Genomic DNA, 15,668 nt, shown 5'->3' with positions numbered 1-15,668 from the left:
GGATGGAGTATCACTGCAGAATACTGTTGTAGCCATGCTGGTTAAGTGTGCCTTTAATCCTAAATAAATCACAGACAGTGTCACCAGCAAAGCACCACCACATCACACCTCCTCCTCCATGCTTCACGGTGAGAACCACACATGCAGAGATCATCCATTCACCTACTCTGCGTCTCACAAATACAATGTGGTTGGAACCAAAAGTCTCTCATTTGGACTCATTAGACCAACGGATAGATGTCCACTGGGGTAATATCCATTGCTCGAGTTTCTTGGCCCAAGCAATTCTCTTCTTATTATTGGTGTCCTTTAATAGTGGTTAAAAGTGCAGTAAATGCCTGTAAACCTAAAAGCGCATGTAGAATACAATAATATATTTTAATTTCATAACTATATCTTCAAATGACCCAAACCATATTTCCACACACAAACATAAATCAATTTCATTGTTTTTGTTACTATGCTAAATCATATCAATCTTGAATTAGGGAGAATTTAAACTAAGTCTAACAAAGATTAAATGGATGCATGCACACTTTCAGGCTTTATTATTAGATTATAGAGTGCAGATTCATGTTTGACTCCGGTGTATTATTGCTGAAGAGACAGGCGAAGTTCACAGAGTGCAGAGAGGTATTTGTCATTGCAATCATGCACAACAGCCTTATCATACCACTGTACGGCCTGTTCTTTCTTCCCCTGCATTCTATAGACAAACCCCAGAATACCACAGGCCTCTCCATCCATGGGGTCTTGGGAGATGCGCCTCTCTGCGATCATCTTCAGTTTCTGGGCACAACTCTTCCCTTCGGCAGTGTCTTTCTGTAGTTCCAAACCTTCTGTGTAGTGCTTGATGGCCAGAGGTTCACATTTGTTGTGATACTGCTGGAACTGGCCATAGTTGAAGTTGACCACCTGCAGACTGTCATTCTTAGCTAGGGCTTTCTCAAAGGTTTTCTTGAACAGTTCCTCTGCCTTGGTGATGTCTTTATCCTCTCCGTAGAGCAGTGCCAGCTCAGCCATGGCATAGATGAAGGAAGGCTTCAGTGAAGTAGCCATCTCCAGATGTTGAATGCACTTACGGAGTAGCTGCTGGATCTCAGCCCCCTTACCATGGAAGCTTCCACTCTTGCATACTGAGATCTTTTTCCTCTTGTAGCAGAGAGCCAATTGATGGTGTATTATGGCAGACTGGCTTGTACGCTTTAGTGCTCTGTGCAACAGAGCAATGGACTTGTCAACGTGTCCCTGCTGTCGGAGAAACATCCCTACATAACGTGTCACGTGCGGACAGTCTGGGGACATATCCAGAGCTTTCTCCACCAACTCCTCTGCCTCCCCAAATATTTTATAGACAGCCAGTTTCAGGCCCAGAAGGACCTTGAGGACCGCGTCTTGTGGGTCAATCTCTATGGCACGTCTCAGTTGTTTAATAGCTGGTGAGTCATTAACACTTGAGAGCTCTTTTTCTGTACGATACAATGCAATGGCATAACCTGCATTCCACTCACTCTCCTCAAACTCCAGCTCCAGAGCTTTCTTGAAGCATTCTAGTGCTTTGTCATAGTATTTATAAGAGAACTTGAGGAAGGTCCAACCCTTCTCACCATAGACCTCATGATGGAGGACAGATGTGGAACTAGTTGGAAACTTCTCTTTCATCTCCTCCAGTTTCTCTAAGTAACTCTGGCACTTGATGTAATCACCCACATGGTAATGTAACCAGGAAAGGTCTCCATAGGGGACAATGAGATGTTTCTCACAGTCCTCACCATGGTACTCTCTCGTGAGCTCCTCAGCCTTTAACAAGTTAGCCATTGCCTCTTCTGGGTAACCCTTCAGGTATTTGATGTAGGCCAGATTGCTGAATGTCCGTGCAACCCCTGCCTCTTTCCCGAGACCTAACTCAATCTGGTCCTTGAGCCTGGTCTGTAGATTATCAATATCCATGTCATCTTGCCTCAAATCCCAGGTGAAGCGGCACTCCAGTTGAAGTAGTTTGGTTAAAATGGAGCTGAAAATAATATATTTTAGTGACTATGTTATTGACAATTTTACACAGCTCATTATTTCAAAATCATAGATTTCGGCATGTGTTCATTCAGAATTTTTTGTTCACTGTGTTACCATGTGCTTAGTAAAGTAGTCAAACAAAGATATAAGATGGCAAACTTACCTCATTTCAATAGTTGTAAAGTTGCACCAGCACATAAAGAAACAATGCTCAGGTGGCCACACTGATAATGAACACCTTGTGTGCTGGCCTGCTGTCACACCATGCGCGTTCCCTGCCCAGCTATAATATTTGTTAATATTACGCCGTTCCCTGCCCAGGTACAATAATTGTTTGTATTAAGCAGAAGTATAAAGTAGCCTACGGAAGTTGACACATTTACAACAACAGTACCAGTTGGCGTCCCTATATGAAGCGAAAGGATGAGTATCGTCACTCTGGAATACTAGTACAGTAAGTTTCGTTTCTTCTCAGCCAGTGAACGATTACCTCACGTGGGAGTGTCCTTGAATGGATGACGCGCGCGGCCTCAGTGAGAGTGCTGTGCGCAATAGACATAACACGGCACATATTTTGTGTTTGTATTTATTATGGATTCCCATTAGCTGCTGCCAAGGTAGCAGCTACTCTTCCTGGGTTCCGGCAAAATTATGGCAGTTTATACAATTTTAAAAACATTACAATACATTCACAAACTGTGTGCCCTCAAGCCCCTACTCCACCACTAGCACATACAGTACAAAATTCACGTGTACCTGTGTATAGTGCGTATGCTATCGTGTGTGTATGTATGTGTCTGTGCCTCTGTTTGTGTTGCTTCACAGTCCCCGCTGTTCCATAAGGTGTTTTTTTTATCTGTTTTTTAAATCTAATTTTACTGCTTGCCTGAGTTACTTGATGTGGAATAGAGTTCCATGTAGCCATGGCTCTATTTACCACTGTGCACCTTCCACAGTCTGTTCTGGACTTGGGGACTGTGAAGAGACCTCTTGTGGCATGTCTTGTGGGGTATGCATGGGTGTCTGAGCTATGTGCCAGTAGTTCAAACAGACAGCTCGGTGCATTCAACATGTCAATACATCTCATAAATACAAGCAGTGACGAAGTCAATCTCTCCTCCACTTTGAGCCTGGAGAGATTGACATGCATATGATTCATATTAGCTGTCTGTGTACATCCAAGGGCCAGCAGTGCTGTCCTGTTCTGAACCAATTGCAATTTTCCTAAGTTCTTTTTTTGTGGCACCTGACCACACGACTGAACAGCGGTCTAGGTGCGACAAAACTAGGGCCTGTAGGACCTGTCTTGTTGACAGTACCGTCAAGAAGGTAGAGCAGTGCATTATCATGGACATACTTCTCCCCAACTTAGCTACTGTTGTATAAATATGCTTTGACCATGACAGTTTACAATCCAGGGTTACGCTGCTCCACATAAATTCTGTTTTAGAGATATTATGAAGAAAATTTATCTTAAATTTGAAACAAAATGGCATTGTAAAACTTCAGAAAGTAAATGTCAATTTAATAACAGTTGAGTGCAGGTCATTCATCCAAACCTCGAGATATAGAGACAGACCATATTTTACTCTGGTATATTACTACTGTACTGAGAGTTTCCTATTCTCTGACAATGATGTTCCAGTCCACTTATAAGCCACCAGAGACAGTGCACGTCAGATGCAGGTAACTGCCAAAATAACGGAAACACTTAAGTAGATAAGAAATACAAAGTATATTGAAAGCAGGTGCTTCCACACAGGAGTGGTTTCTGAGTTAAGCAATTAACATTCCATCATGATTAGGGTCATGTATAAAAATGCTGGGCAGGCCATTATTTAGGCCATTATTTTGACTATCATGGCTAGGATCACAATGCCCCCATCCACAGGGAACACGAGTGGTCGCTGAATGATTGATGAGCATGAAAATTATGTAAACCATATGTCATGGCCGTCTCAGTCACCAGAGTTCAACCCTAATGGGAGATTCTGGATTGAGCTCTGCTACCCGACCTGAGCCCGACATAATACAGGGCCAGGTAGGGCCTGATTTTTTAAAAATCAATAACTATGGTACGGGCAGTGCTCGAGTATCATTAAATTAATCACTAACATTTTGAAGCTGAGCCTTTAGCTCGTGTTCTGCTGCACCGTATAGTCATTTCTGACTAAGATCATGAGATGGTGTCAGAAGTGCTTCAACCTTGTCAAATATAGAACAGGAAAGATTGTTTCACAAAAAGTATCATGTTCCTTGAGTTGTCGAAGTTTAGAGTGACAAAAAGTGTCTAACAGCTAATTTCTCTCACCCATTGAGCAGAGCAGCCCAAGCGGAGCAGTTGCCATGGATATTCACAGACTCAGAGCCACCATTTTTTTTGTATCTTACCTTTATTTAACTAGGCAAGTCAGTTAAGAACAAATTCTTATTTTTAATGATGGCCTAGGAACAGTGGGTTAACTGCCGTGTTCAGGTGCAGAACAACAGATTTGTACCTCGTTAGCTCAGGGATATGAACTTGCAACCTTTCGGTTACTAGCCCAACGCTCTAACCACTAGGCTACTCTGCCCTAAGAGGGTAGCCGCATACTACCCTTAGAGCCACCAAGAGCCACCAGCAGACCTCATGGAGAGTGAGAAAGTGACAGACAGAGAGGAGCAGCTCATGGATTTAGTAATGGAGTAAGTTATTTCTGGTTTCGGTCAAGCCTGGGCCAGGCCTTAAATTTGGCAGAAGCAATTGGGTCTGGGTAGGGTAGGACCTGAACGTCGTGGGAATGGGTAGGGCCTGAACGTCGTGGGAATGGGTAGGGCTTGGGCTTAAAATTCATGCAAGTGTAACGGTTTTCTAGGTGTGAAGGAGAGTCGGACCAAAATGCAGCGTGTAGATTGCGATCCATGTTTAATGAAAACGTCAAACACGAATCAATACAAATACTATAAAACAAAAAGAACGTAACGAAAACCAAAACAGCCTATACTAGTGTAAACTAACATCGAGACAGGAACAAGGACACTAAGGACAATCACCCACAAAACAACCAAAGAATATGGCTGCCTAAATATGGTTCCCAATCAGAGACAACGATAAACACCTGCCTCTAATTGAGAACCACTCCAGACAGCCATAGACTTTGCTAGATCACCCCACTAGCTACAATCACAATACATACCAAAACCCCAAGACAAAACACACCACAATACAAAAACCCCATGCCAGACCCTGGCCTGAACCAAACATGAAGATAAACACAAAATACTTCGACCAGGGCGTGACAGAACCCACCCCCCCCCCTAAGGTGCGGACTCCCGAACGCACCTCAAAACAACAGGGAGGGTCCGGGTGGGCGTCTGTCCATGGTGGCGGCTCCGGCGCGGGACGTGGACCCCACTCAGTCAATGTCTTAGTCCCCTCTCCTCGTGTCCCTGGATAGTCCACCCTCGCCGCCGACCATGGCCTAGTAGTCCTCACCCAGAACCCCACTGGACTGAGGAGCAGATCGGGACTGAAGGGCAGCTCGGGACTGAGACATCTCGGGACTGAGGGAAAGCTCGGGAGTGAGAGAAAGCTCGGGAGTGAGAGAAAGCTCGGGAGTGAGAGAAAGCTCGGGAGTGAGAGAAAGCTCAGGAATGAGAGGAAGCTCAGGAGTGAGAGGAAGCTCAGGCAGGTTGATGGATCTACCAGATCCTGGCTGGCTGGTGGTTCCGGCAGATCCTGGCTGACTGGCAGATCCTGGCTGACTGGCGTAAACTGGCTGACTAGCGGATCTGGCAGATCCTGGCTGACTGGCGGATCCTGGCTGACTGGCAGATCCTGGCTGACCCTGGCTGACTGGCAGTTCTGGCGGATCCTGGCAGACTGGCGGATCCTGGCAGATCCTGGCCGACTGGCGGATCCTGGCCGACTGGCAGTTCTGGTGGATCCTGGCAGACTGACGGATCCTGGCAGACTGGCGGATCCTGGCCGACTGGCAGATCCTGGCCGACTGGCAGATCCTGGCCGACTGGCAGTTCTGGCGGCGCTATATCAACTATATCATCTCTTTATGGGTATAATATTATGCATTGAATGAAATAGGCTAGTGTACCACTTATGTTTGTTAGCCTATGTTGCTATGTTGCTTGCTATGCTATAACACATAGGATGACAATATTCTGTGTTTTTTGTCCAACTAGCTTACATAACATTGGATATCATTTCACACAGTTTCATCATAATAATGTGTGTAGCCTGCAGCAAAATGATTACAACCTAACTAGCACATTATTGATTTGGTTAACTTTCATTGAGGTGACATTGTCACGAGATACTCGGAGTGGTGGGTGGAATCAGGCGCAGAGAGCAGGGTTCAGTAGAGTGTCAATTTATTCTCCGGCGCACAAAACGGTCACGCCAACACACAGGGCGCATACAATTAACCAGCCCAAAACACAGGACCAAAATAGTCCGGAGAATACATACACGAAAAACCACCATATAACAGAGTAACAAAAACAATCCCGCACAAAACAAGGGCGGGACAACCTACTATATATAAGGACGCTAATTAAACTAATATACACACAGGTGAAACTAATAAGACAAAACCAACAGACAAACGAAAAAGGGATCGGTAGTGGCTCGTAGGACGGTGACGACGACCGCAAAACACCACCCGAACAGGCAGGGGAGCCAACTTCGGCGGAAGTCGTGACAGACATAAAGGTTTTCTGTGATTGTATTGACCAGGTCTTGAACTCAGTAAGGGAATTTCCAATGCTGTAGGCTAACTTAAAAGACGTATATATTATGCTGATATTTTGTATCTTTTGTGATATATTGAGTATTTTGGGGTGTCTTATGCCTAGAATTAACCAAGGAGGTTGTGGGGTTAATTTGGTTCCTATTCTGAAAGTTTGATAAATTGTGCATAATGACATGTATATTTTAATTGTGCAAAAAATGTAGTTAGGGTGTTAGACTCATATACTGTATTTCAATGCAAATTCAGGGGCACTTTGGAGCACTTTCTGGCACTGGTCAGGGTGAGGAGCCATCCACCTCCTCAGCCACACAGGCCTCTTCACAAATGTTGTCTGAGCCTGAGGATGAGGATGAAGACCCATTTACTTCCAGTTCTCACCAGCAGGATTCTTCAGGTGTGTTTGTGTACATGTGCACATTTGTGTGGGTACACGCACATGTGTTTATGTGTGCATCCCTGCATAACATAAACAAAATAAATAATTTCCCTTTTTGCAAAGTTTTAAGTTTCCATATTGTAGGTAACAATGATGATGTTATTATTACAGGGTATGTATGTGGGATTTCCACCACTATAAATGCTGTGAATAACGTGTGTAAACTAATGCCCATGTGCTCTCTGTTAGAAATGCCTGTAGCAGCATCCTTACCAAATCCTGCTGCTGAGGATGAACCACTGTCTACAGACCCTGCTGACTGGCCTTAAGTTCTGATTGACAGAATCCGGACACAACTAGTTTGCAGAGGACCAAGTGAGGTACCACCTAACTTTGTTTTCCCACGGAATGAGAGGGATGTAAGAAGAAAGACCTTGAAGTTGGTTGGTGTATTCTGAAAGAAACAACAGCCTCTTCTGCTTCTGCTGCAAACTATTTTCTAAGAAGAAAATGTATTAAGCAAACCCAGGACTGACAGACTGGAAACATGCAAGTTCTTTGCTGACTTCACACGACAACAGTCCAGAACACCGAAACTGCATGAAAACATGAAAGAACTGGCAATAAGCAGCAAAAAAAGGGAAACAATTGATAAGCATGAGATGGCACTCATAGAGGCTGAGAGGATAAGATGGAGAGAGGTGTTACTTGCAAGTATATATTCGTATTAGAAAATACAAAATAAAAGTATTCTAAATAAACTCTTACAAAATAGGCTACATGAAATCTAGTTCGGGCCAGTGAAATACAAATTACAAAATAGGTATTGAAAATATTGAAATATCAAATACATGTAACATAAATACTACCTGTTGTTGACACTAGTGACCTGCACTGTAAATCTGCAACAGTTTACTAACCACTGTGCTTCCAGTAATGCACTGTAAATTCTAGAAATACAGCATGGTACTCTAGTAAGGTGTTCCAGTTATATGTTATACATTTTTGTTACAGTAAAGGTCCTGTAAATCTACAGTAATTTACTGGCTTCTGTGCTGCAAGAAATGTACTGTAAAATTACAGTAATATACTGGCTACTGAGTGGCTGAAATGTTTTAGAGTGTTAGTCATCCACATCATTCATGTTCCCTGAGTGATAGTGAACCCATGCAAAGTTAGCATAGGTTACCAGTAACTCTGTATCATCCTGTCTATTCTTCAATGCACTCTCAGCCTTGTGGAGATACTCAAGAGCACTAACATTGTTTTCCTCCAGGTGGCTCAGAAAGGCTAGTAAGTTGAAATATGTGGCATGGTTCAAAGTGCAGATCTTCCTGATGCGATACAGGAGTTTTTCAGGAAGGCTGTCCAGTTCCTTAATGTCAGCCTTCCTCAAGCCCCAAGTGAAGTGACACTCAAGTGCTTTCAGCTTGACTTCCATATCTACCTTGAAAAATTATAACCATCCAGCATTTGAACTGTTGTTGGCACTTCCTCCTCCCAAGGTGTCGGACCATAAAGCAGAGTGTCACATAATCCCATTTGATCCCAAGGTAGTCAGGTCAATCAACACCCTCTCCCCTGAGTCCTGACAGGCACTATCTACCTCCTCTCTAGGCTTTCACATACTTACACTAATGCCTAGCTCCCTCTACTGCCCCAGCATTCATATTGCACTAGCAATATCAAAGTTGCTGTGTGTTTATTACTGTTTCATGTCAAGTCGATCATACAAATAAAAGGTATTATTAGCAGTACTAAATTACAAAAACGGTATAGGCTAAATAAATCATGATTTTAAGGAGAAATATCACAGGTGATGCCAAAGTGTGCCTTCAGTTAATTGATGAAATACAATTCAAATGTAACATATATATTTATATCGCATCAAGAGATCCTGTTTGTATTTCAGAGTAAAATTCTTAATCCAATACCTCATCTTGTTGAAGACAGCCAGTTGTTTTCTTATGTTGCCCACACTGAAGGAAAAGCAGCCAACATGTGCTCACCATATGTGGGAACTCCTTCAAGACTGTTGGAAAAGCATTCCAGGTGAAGCTGGTTGAGAGGATGCCAAGAGTGTGCAAAGATGTCATCAAGGCATAGGATGGCTACTTTGAAGAATCTCAAATGTAAAATATATTTTGATTTGTTTAACACGTTTTTGGTTACTACATGATTCCATATGTGTTATTTCATAGTTTTGATGTCTTTACTATTATTCTACAATGTAGAAAATGGTAAAAATAAAGAAATTAGTAGGTGTGTCCAAACTTTTGACTGGTACTGTATATATATTTTTGTGCTAAACAGGTGGGGGTCAAAACTGCCCCACCTGCCCTGAATTACGGGTCGCCACCGGTCCTGGAGTTTATTTATGATCATGTTTTCATTATAGGCCTATTGTTTGCACGCAGCCTATGGCCTTTTATGCCCAGCAATAACTGACCCTTGGAGATTTAAATATTATGAATTCAATTGAATTGAACCCACGCATTAAATCAGATTAAATGTAATTTGTCACATATGCCGAATACAACAAGTGTACAGTGAAATCACCTTACAGTGAAATATGTTTAGTCCCAGGGTTCTTAGCTTAGTGATGAGCTTTGAGGGCAATATTATGTTGAACACTGAGCTGTAGTCAATGAACAGCAATCTGATGTAGGCATTCCTTTTGTCCAGGTGGGTAAGGGGAGTGTGGAGTGCAATAGAGATTGCATCATCTGTGGTTCTATTGGAGGCAGAGTGGGTCTAGGGTTTCTGGGATAATGGGGTTGATGTAAACCATGACCAGTCTTTCAAAGCACTTCATGGCTACAGACTTGAGTGCTATGGGTCGGTAGTCATTTAGGCAGGTTACCTTAGTGTTCTTGGGCACAGGGACTATGATTGTCTGCTTGAAACATGTTGGTATTACAGACTCATATGGGGACAGGTTGAAAATGTCAGTGAAGACACCTCACGGCGTCCAATAGGATGGGACCTGAGCTCTGTCCGAAGTGAGCCCACGACCAGGCCTTCGCCACACCCCTAAACACACATGGGTCAAAACAACAATAATGACTCTTCCTCTAGCTTCAATATATTTACTCCTATAGTCTCTCTCTCTCTCTCTCTCTCTCTCTCTCTCTCTCTCTCTCTCTCTCTCTCTCTCTCTCTCTCTCTCTCTCACTCACTCTCTCTCTCTCTCTCTCTCTCTCTCTCTCTCTCTCTCTCTCTCTCTCTCTCTCTCTCTCTCTCTCTCACTCTCTCTCACACACACACTCACCCGAAGCCCAGCTGTTGACAGACCACCTCTGCATCTCTGTCGTCCCATTGGTCATCGCAGACAGACCCCCACCTACCACTGTGGAACACCTCAACACGCCCCTCAAAGTATTCTTCTACTCCAACCAATCATAGAGGAAGACCACTGCCTGGGGGAGGATACAACAGCACAATATGGATGCTGAGTAGGGGCACGAGGTACGCACTGTGTTTCCTTCTCTCTAGCTTCCTACTGACCTTCTGGTGGAGCACACACAACTCCCGCCTCATTTCCATGGCTACAGTCCCCGGTAACAAATGTCCTGCTCTGGCATTGGCTGACGGAGCTCTCATCACCATGGCAACTCAGCCGCTCGTAATGGAAGAGGCCGGAGCCCGAGCCGAACCTGGACTGCTCCAAAGCAGTGCCGATCTCACTGAGGAGACACACACACACACAAACACAAACACACACACACAGTCTTACAGTTGAAACGGAAATGCTGCGATGCTACAATGCCGATCTCAATGAGGAGGCACACACACACAAACATACACACTCCTACAACTCTCTTACCCCAACCCCAGCTGTCTGCAGATCACATTGGCATCTATGTCTGTCCAATGACAGTCACACACCGACCCACTGACCATTCAGGTACACCTCCACACGTCCACTTCTTGACGATGTCCCGCCCACCAGCCGAGCTGCACCTAAGAGAGGGTGGGAAGGACAGGTACATCAGCCAATCAATTGTCTGGAAAAAATACAGAGCAGATACTCTGTACAGCAAGGGAGGCTGATGGGAGGAGCTATAGGAGGACGGGCTCAGTGGAATCACTACACGGCCTCCCTGGCAGTCGCAGTAGGCCCGGCATATAATACTGGATTTGCTTAGTATATTATCTCTATGTATACATAAAGTATTTTTGCTATAAACCTACCCTGGTGGCAGTCGCAGTAGGCCCATCTGATGGCCCCAGAGGTCTGTCTGAACAAGCGCACCAGGGGTTGGACTCTCTGAGACACAGAGCCATTATAGAAACCCAGCTCTGTAAAAGAGATAGATAGAGAGAGAGAGAGAGAGAGAGAGAGAGAGAGAGAGAGAGAGAGAGAGAGAGAGAGAGAGAGAGAGAGAGAGAGAGAGAGAGATGAGACAAGAAAGAGAGAGGATACTGTCATAACTATGACTCCCTCTGAACAAGAGAGACAAATGGGATGGGAGGTTTATAGCAAGAGAGGAGATATGGAGAGGAGATAAGGAGAAAAGCATAGGAGGAGAGTCAGTGCATGCTCGGAGTAAACGTCTTGGTAATCAGTCTGGCCCTGCGGCCTTGCAAATGTTGACCTGTTTAAAGGTCTTACTCACAACGGCTAAGGAGAGCATGATCACACAGTCGTCCGGAACAGCTGATGCTCTCATGCATGCTTCAGTGTTGCTTGCCTCGAAGCAAGCATAGAAGTAATTTAGCTTGTCTGGTAGGCTTGTGTCATATTCAATGCCATTGGAATATGTTATGGGATTCTTCTGGTCTGTGCTAGCAAAACAGTTCTGTAGTTTAGCATCTGCGTCATCTGACCACTTCTTTATTGACCGAGTCACTGGTGCTTCCTGCTTTAGTTTTTGCCTGTACACAGGAATCAGGAGGACGGAATTATGGTCAGATTTGCCAAATGGAGGGCGAGGGAGAGCTTTGTACACTTCTATGTGTGTGGAGTAAAGGTGGTCTAGAGTTACTGTGTTATACCATGTCAATTCGAGAAATTACTAGTATAACAGAAATTACACAAATTTCAGCAGGAAGCAGGAATGTCAAAGATGCTGTTTTGTCTATGAGATCCTGTCTCTTATGCTTCTTACCTCATCTTTACTGTTGAAGGCAGCGAGTAGTGTGTTGGCCTGACAATTGATACACAGCCGAAACCTACCCACTCCTTGGCATAGAATCTGAAACTTCAAGTTTCCATTCTGCCAAAAACTTTACAACCAATTTTATAACGTGAGTACACAACAGTCCCCTCAACAACTGGATGGAGTTGCAGAATATAAGATGATTCAACTTGACCACTTGGCGGTGTAGTGTACTAGATAAAGAGGAAAAGGAAAGGTGTAAGATGAGGGAGAGAGCAGATGCTCTTTAGGCAAATGTCCAGCCAAAACCAGAACAGAGAAAACAGTAGTATTCTACTATTCTATCGAATTACAGAGTTATGCAAGAGGCATTAATTTATTATTCATCATTTGAGAAATTCTCAAAGAAGTTGCATTGCTTCATATGCACAAAGTAGGGAAGGTCTTCAGCCAGTATTTCCCCAAAACATTTGTCAGACTTGTGACTGTCTACAAACAGTTGAATGCCCTCATTGCTAATTTACATACTGTATAATCGAATAAAACACATTTCTAGTTATGAATGGATTTATTTGAATGATTATATTGATATTTTGTCAATTTACTACCCAGTACTCTACCCTGCACCTTATTGACTGCTGCCCTACAATGAATACTGGTCACTTTAATAATGTTTACCAACCGTTTTACCCACTTCATATGTATATCATGTATTCTAGTCAAGGCTCATCCTATATAACTACTGCTGTACACATACTTTCTATTCATATACTGTCCATACACACCATTATTTATATATATATATATATATATATATATATATATATATATATATATATATATATATATATATATATATATATATATATATATCCGGACTCTGTCATTGCTCATTCTAATATTTCTTAATTGCCTTTTATTTTGGGGATTTGTCTGTATTGTTTTGTACTGTTAGGTATTACTGCACTGCTGGAGCTAGAAACACAAGCATTTCGCTGCATCTGCGATTACATCTGCAAATCGGTGTACGCAACCAATAAACGTTAATTTGATTTCCAATACAAGCCCTCAGAACAATCTTACTCAGAGTCAGATAACTGGGCTAAGTTAAAAGGCCCCAGAATGTTCAGGAAGTCCTTATAAGGAACATCTGGGGGTGGATACTTTTCATACCAAACACATAAAAGGGGAGAGACAGCATTGGCAGGAACCTGTTTGAACAACACTTTTCCAGCTCATGCACACACAAGCCTGGACACAATGCTTCTACAGAGCCTATGGGATCTCATATTGGGGTATAATGCTTGGCTTATGTCGCCTTTCTTCCCTGTGCTTTTCTCACTCAGTGTCTACCTCGCCTTCTGCCTGCCCTTCGTGGTGCTGGACCTCCTCTCCCCCAGGCTGGCCTGGATCAGGACCTTTAAGATCCAGCAGAAGAGCCATGTCTCCTGGACTATGATGTGGAGCTGCCTGGCTCACTCCCTCTACAACCATGTGGTGTTCCTCTTCCCTCTCACTGTGCTGCACTGGTACTGGAGACCAGCCAGCTTCATAGCCGAAGCCCCCGGGACGCTGCGTCTCATCTGGGACGTGGTCGCCTGCCTCCTGCTCTTCGACTTTCAGTCTTTCATCTGGCATATGCTGCACCACAAGGTGCCCTGGCTGTACCGGACATTCCACAAGGTGCACCACATGCACACAACAACCTTCGCCCTGACCACTGAGTACTCTGGGGCCTGGGAGACCCTGTCTCTGGGATTCTTCTCGTCGGTTAACCCTCTGCTGCTGGGCTGCCACCCCCTGACAGAGATGCTCTTCTATGTACTGAATATCTGGCTTTCTGTGGAGGACCACTGTGGCTATGACCTGCCCTGGTCCACACATAGACTGGTGCCCTTTGGGCTCTACGGTGGAGCTCCGCACCATGACATGCACCACCTGAAGTTCAAATCCAACTACGCTCCGTACTTCACACACTGGGACAGGCTTTTTGGGACCTTGCACAAGAGCTCTGACTGAATTTATGCACAGAAGAAGGTGCAAATGGACATGTTGAATATCTTTTATATTAAAAGAATGGGATACCGAGTGCAGGCACTTTGTGATGTATTGTATCATATGTTGATGTTATTTATCTTAGTTAAGATAGAGCTGTTTTAATCTAAGTATTTATTTAACCGAATGTGTTATTTATTATAGCGGATTTTCTATGACTCTTGTATATGAAGGTTATCTCTAAAGATTCATGCTATGGACTCTACGATTTACAAACACATATTGTTGTATGTGGATCAATTATAGGTCACATTTCAAAACTGAAAACATTAACCAGTTTAGACCTTTGATGCCAGTTAAATGAACTATCGGAATGAATTTGACTGGGATTGAATGACTGAAGACTATTGAAATGTTTGTGTTAACTTCTCAGTGCTACTGGGTGAGCATCACTGAACAAAATGTTCAGCTGTTTCAAGCTGTATGCATTATTACAAAGGGATGAACCCCTCATTTTTGTTACAAAACAAGAAGCAATAAAACTAATATCAGAAATGGTCTCTGCGGCTCGCTGTCATTCATCTACATTATTCATAAGCTTTTTAGTTTCTGTCCTTGGTTTATAGAGATGACAGTCTCAGATGTCATTAAGAACAAAGCTGCGTGAGAACAACCAGGAGACAGTCTACCAGAGGGTTTTATATGATACATACGTATTTGCAAGTTCAAGCACCTTCTCTTGCATTACCATGCTGGAATGGCAGTTTAAACATTTCTTGACCAAAATGTTCCATATAGAACCCCCCCCCCCCTTAAAAAAAAAACATCTGCAGCACCTATCTATTCACACCCCTTGACTTTTTACACATTTTGTTGGGTTACAACTTGAATTTAAAACGGATTTTCAAAAAATTAATAATTGTCACTGTCCTACACACATTACCCCATAATGTCAAAGTGAACTTGTGTTTTTCTATTTCTTTTTTAAATAAAAACATGAAAAGCTGAAATGTCTTGAGTCGTTAAGTATTCAACCCCTTTGTTGTAGCAAGCCTAAAAAAAGTTCAGGGGGACAAATGTGCTTAACAAGTCACATAATAAGTTGCATGGACTCTGGGTGCAATATTGTACCCCACACATACAATTCAAATATCTTATTATTATTATTATTATAAATATCTGTAAGGTCCCTCAGTCGAGCAGTGCATTTCAACCACAGATTCAACCACAGAGACCAGGGAGGTTTTCCAATGCCGTGTAAAGAAGAGTAGCTATTGGTAGATGGGTAAAATGTTGAATATCCCGTTGAGCATGGTGAAGTAATTAATTACACTTTGGATGGTGTATCAATACACCCAGTCACTACAAAGATACAGGCATCCTTCCGGAGAGGAAGGAAACCGCTCTGGGATTTCACCATGTGGCCAATGGTGA

The 15,668-nt window shown here is 43.3% G+C and overlaps 2 protein-coding genes and 1 long non-coding RNA gene across 3 annotated transcripts; 1 reads left to right on the top strand and 2 right to left on the bottom strand.

The window, feature by feature from the left end:
* Window positions 1-103: 103 nt before the first annotated feature.
* Window positions 104-2,478, bottom strand: LOC124048167 (interferon-induced protein with tetratricopeptide repeats 5-like). The gene is made up of 2 exons (XM_046368675.1): window positions 2,177-2,478; window positions 104-2,014 (listed from the first exon to the last, which is right to left on the bottom strand). Exons 1-2 carry the CDS (start codon window positions 2,209-2,211, stop codon window positions 592-594), a joined length of 1,458 nt encoding a protein of 485 aa, XP_046224631.1. The 5' UTR covers window positions 2,212-2,478; the 3' UTR covers window positions 104-591.
* Window positions 2,479-9,983: 7,505 nt separating this feature from the next.
* Window positions 9,984-11,070, bottom strand: LOC124048170. The gene is made up of 4 exons (XR_006841185.1): window positions 10,964-11,070; window positions 10,645-10,823; window positions 10,409-10,556; window positions 9,984-10,170 (listed from the first exon to the last, which is right to left on the bottom strand). It is a non-coding gene; the product is annotated as an uncharacterized LOC124048170 (long non-coding RNA).
* Window positions 11,071-13,462: 2,392 nt separating this feature from the next.
* ch25h (cholesterol 25-hydroxylase) lies at window positions 13,463-14,984 on the top strand. Its single transcript, XM_046368676.1, has one exon. The coding sequence runs from the start codon at window positions 13,500-13,502 to the stop codon at window positions 14,256-14,258; it is 759 nt and encodes a 252-aa protein (XP_046224632.1). The 5' UTR covers window positions 13,463-13,499; the 3' UTR covers window positions 14,259-14,984.
* The last annotated feature ends 684 nt before the right edge of the window (window positions 14,985-15,668 follow it).

The sequence above is a fragment of the Oncorhynchus gorbuscha genome, linkage group LG11 (assembly GCF_021184085.1).
Source record: "Oncorhynchus gorbuscha isolate QuinsamMale2020 ecotype Even-year linkage group LG11, OgorEven_v1.0, whole genome shotgun sequence".
Lineage (NCBI taxonomy): Eukaryota > Metazoa > Chordata > Actinopteri > Salmoniformes > Salmonidae > Oncorhynchus > Oncorhynchus gorbuscha.
This window is presented reverse-complemented; position numbering and strand designations above follow the sequence as displayed.